Source organism: Cyprinodon variegatus, unplaced genomic scaffold, assembly GCF_000732505.1.
Source record: "Cyprinodon variegatus isolate N-32 unplaced genomic scaffold, C_variegatus-1.0 Scaffold11, whole genome shotgun sequence".
Taxonomy (NCBI): Eukaryota; Metazoa; Chordata; class Actinopteri; order Cyprinodontiformes; family Cyprinodontidae; genus Cyprinodon; species Cyprinodon variegatus.
Genome location: NW_015150464.1, coordinates 1,989,227 through 1,992,624, shown reverse-complemented (window position 1 = coordinate 1,992,624; position 3,398 = coordinate 1,989,227). Strand labels below are relative to the sequence as shown.

The window sequence follows — 3,398 nt, the reverse complement described above, 5'->3', positions numbered from 1 at the left end:
AAAAGTCAGAATTCTGCCTTTTTTCCATACTAAACTCAAATAAAACTTAAAAATCAGTTAACTTTTTTTTTTCAGTGGGCCTAATCCTCTTCCGTACTAATTAGTGCATTACTCTTCTACCTTTAAGACGACAGAAATATTGTTTTGACAAGGAGACTTTCCACTAGAGCCAAATTATTAATTGTGATTAAATGATTATTGAAATAGTCGTTGTTTGGATTATAGACTTAAAATATCCCCACAGCTGACGGAGCGACCCACTTAGAGCAGTGATATCAAAATTGTAAAAAAAAAAATGTATATATTAACAGTTTGCATTTAAGATTTAAAAAAAAAAAAAGTTTTCATCCATCAATATGCTCTATCCAGAACTCAAGTGGAAAAGTTTAAGTTTCACCTCTTTTAATTTTATTTAAAAATCTTCTTTAAGGCTATCCGATTATTAATCAAGCAAAAAAATAATCGACAGATTATTTTCCTCCAAAATAAAGTCAACATTGCTGCTTTAAATCCTAAGCAATCAATCTGTTATGAAAGGGTTGAAATGTTGCTGGTAACTGAGCGTTGCCTACTCAGGTATACTCCTCCTAACCCCATTTAAAATAGCTTTACGTAGAGATCTAAAAGCTATTAAAACGTTTGTCTCTCAGCGTGGCATCTCCTGTTCTTCCGGCTCATGTTGAATGAGGTGTACTGTTGGTTTTGAGCCTCTTTGTGCTCTAAAGTAGTTTGTTTCTGCTGCTGGGTGGACCTGTTGTTGCAGCAGCAGAGCTAATGAGCCTCAGCAGACTTATGGACCTGTTTGCTGCCTTCTGGGCTCACCGTGTTCAGCTCATGTTTTCTTTTTCTCCTGCTCAGACTTTTATTACGTCTCCTTGGCAGGAAACAACCCTGCGGTGCGTAGTGAAGAACTGATATGATTTAATCCCTTCGCAGGTGCTGTTGGCTACATGGGAACAAGTGCCTTCGTGAGGAAGATCTACACAAATGTGAAAATCGACTAAGAAGCAGAGCGGCTACACGGGGAGTTAATGGATTCACCTACGTGTTCTGAAAGACGGCAGGCACAAGTCATCCTTTCTTTTCCTTCTTGCAGAGAGATTGTGGGAATCTCACTTCTTTGTACAAAACTTCTTTTTTTCTCTCTCCATTTTTCTGAATGAATTACGACACCGTGACTTTAAGAGGAAATCTGAGGAGATGTTAAACCCAAGGTTTCATTTTAAATCAGTTGCTTTATTGAGGTTGGGGTGAATGTTTAAAGCAGACTCCTCCTTCCCGACCCAGTCCCAGCTGAGACTACACGATGTACATTGACGGAGTAGCATAGCTCTCTTCAGTGAAGAGGCCGGAGCGTTCAGAAAGCCGTGGTTCTGTTGCGTCAGAATTTTCAGGAGCCGGGTTCGACTTATTTCTGTTTTCTTGGAAGTCGCTCCAAAATGTTGTTGCTCCACCGTAGTTTCTTTTACTTTCACTGACCCCCCCCCCCCCCTCCCCTCGGCTCATTTCGATGGTCTAACTCCTGCTCCGGAAGCGGTCCATCCAGTCGCTGAGATTTTAGTCCCGCTGTCGGGTTTCCGTACTGATCAGCAGCCGAGGTGCAGCAAGAACTGATTTCTTTTTTTTAAAATGGCTGTTTGATGTGATCCCATTTCCAGGTTTAGTCTTGTTTTCTAAATGTTTGGGTTGAATGAAGTCTACATGTAAAGATAATATATGGATGGGGTGGCGTGTATATAACCTTGATAATGTACCTTTAGACGTAGGACCCAGATGTATTTTCGTTGTACAGTTTTACTACAGGGTGTGTTTTTTTCTTTTTAAATGAATCCTTTAGTTTTTTTTTTTTTAGTTCGGTGCTTGGGGTGGGGGCCGGTGGGCGCTGCAACGGCTCGCCCGAAACTGCATGAAGTTTTCACGTTAAAACCATCTCATCTGCCTCCATTCTTCCGTTTTTAAAACAAAACCACAATTTTTTTCCACTTTTGTTTTTAGGGCTTTTTGAGGTTTTTTGTTTTGTTTTTTAAGCTTTAAACAGGCTCCACATCTTTGGAGTAAAGCTGGCGTTCATTTTATCTGAAGGAACAAGGCGATGCGTCGTTTTTTTGCAAACATACTGTATAAAGTAAAGTTTATGTACACCTAAAACTAGATGTTTTCATCACCACACTGTGCTGCAGAGTGTTTCTGATGCCCCCCCACCATCATTTTTCTGTAAATACAGTATGTACCCTACTTGTATGAGAAGTGGCAAACGCCTTTTTTTTTTTTTTTCTAATTTCCAGTTCTCTCCCACTCTGGTTGATTTTGGCACTTCATGTTGTGTACCAATGTCAGACATTTTGAACCTGCATATTAACTCGCTGTAAAAAGAAAATAAACATGTTTATGTACAGGGGTCATTCAGTGTGTTTATTATCTGTAGACGGTGCATCATAGTGTGACTTAAAATTAAAATCAAAGAGGTAGAAAACGGCACAAACTGGTCCAAAGGATTTATTAGTGAACTGCAAACTAAGATCAGAGGCTTTAATCGTCTCTACTTTCAGGCTGTTGTGAACTCAGTTGACCTTCTCGAAGTACTCCTTCGATCCTTCAGGGGTTGGTTTGATCTGAAAAAGGAAATAAGAATTAGACACCAATGTGATTATTTTAGCTGGATTTATATTGTATAACTGAGGCGTATGGGAGAACAGTTTGTTTACTGTTTGATCTTATGAGACCAGGTTTCTCTAAAAGGTAATCAATTTTAAATCCTTAGTACCTACCATAGTCCTGCCACCACCGTGTTTATGTGCATAGTGTATCCACAATATGCACATAAACACGGTGGGGATGTTTTTCTTAAGCAGCCATTGAATCAGGACTTTTTCAAAATAAAACCAGCAAAACTAGTTCCCCTTCCAGCCTGCAGAGCTACAGTGGATGTATACACATGTAGAACGGTCCAATCAAAGATCAGGCTAAAGTCCAATGCATAGCCGCTAGCTACTCTAACATGAATCAACTTAAGAAATGTGCCAAATAACATCCATCCATCATCTGACGCACTTGACCGGAGAGGGGTCGCACACCCTGGACAGGTCGCCAGGCCATCACAGGTGCCAAAGAACAAAGGGGACCTATTCCAGTCTCACTGTCTAGAGCAGGGGTCACCAACATGGTGCCAGCGGGCACCAAGGGGCCCTCAAAGACCACAAGGGGTGCCCTTAGAGTCTTTTTAAAATAGAACAACTCAACAGTGAGCTACATGTGAAATTTCATTGTATTCTGTTGCTCTTCTTTTTTTAATCAGTTATAGAACATTTCATTTAATCATATGGCATTTAAGCATTTATCGAGATTTCAAAATGAAAATGTCTAAAAGAAAATTAGAAATTTAAAGAAACAATAAAGAT

At 39.8% G+C, this 3,398-nt stretch overlaps 2 protein-coding genes across 2 annotated transcripts in view; one reads left to right on the top strand and one right to left on the bottom strand.

The window, feature by feature from the left end:
• The window catches only part of tm9sf3 (transmembrane 9 superfamily member 3), a 22,270-nt gene extending 20,182 nt beyond the window's left edge, over positions 1–2,088 (top strand). Inside the window, exon 15 of the mRNA XM_015380794.1 lies at positions 937–2,088. Coding sequence (XP_015236280.1) covers positions 937–1,004 — 68 coding nt within the window. The 3' untranslated portion in view covers positions 1,005–2,088. The remainder of the gene's footprint in view (positions 1–936) is intronic.
• The window catches only part of prdx3 (peroxiredoxin 3), an 18,184-nt gene continuing 16,805 nt past the window's right edge, over positions 2,020–3,398 (bottom strand). Inside the window, exon 7 of the mRNA XM_015380806.1 lies at positions 2,020–2,612. Within this exon, the coding sequence (XP_015236292.1) occupies positions 2,562–2,612 (51 nt within the window). The 3' untranslated portion in view covers positions 2,020–2,561. The remainder of the gene's footprint in view (positions 2,613–3,398) is intronic.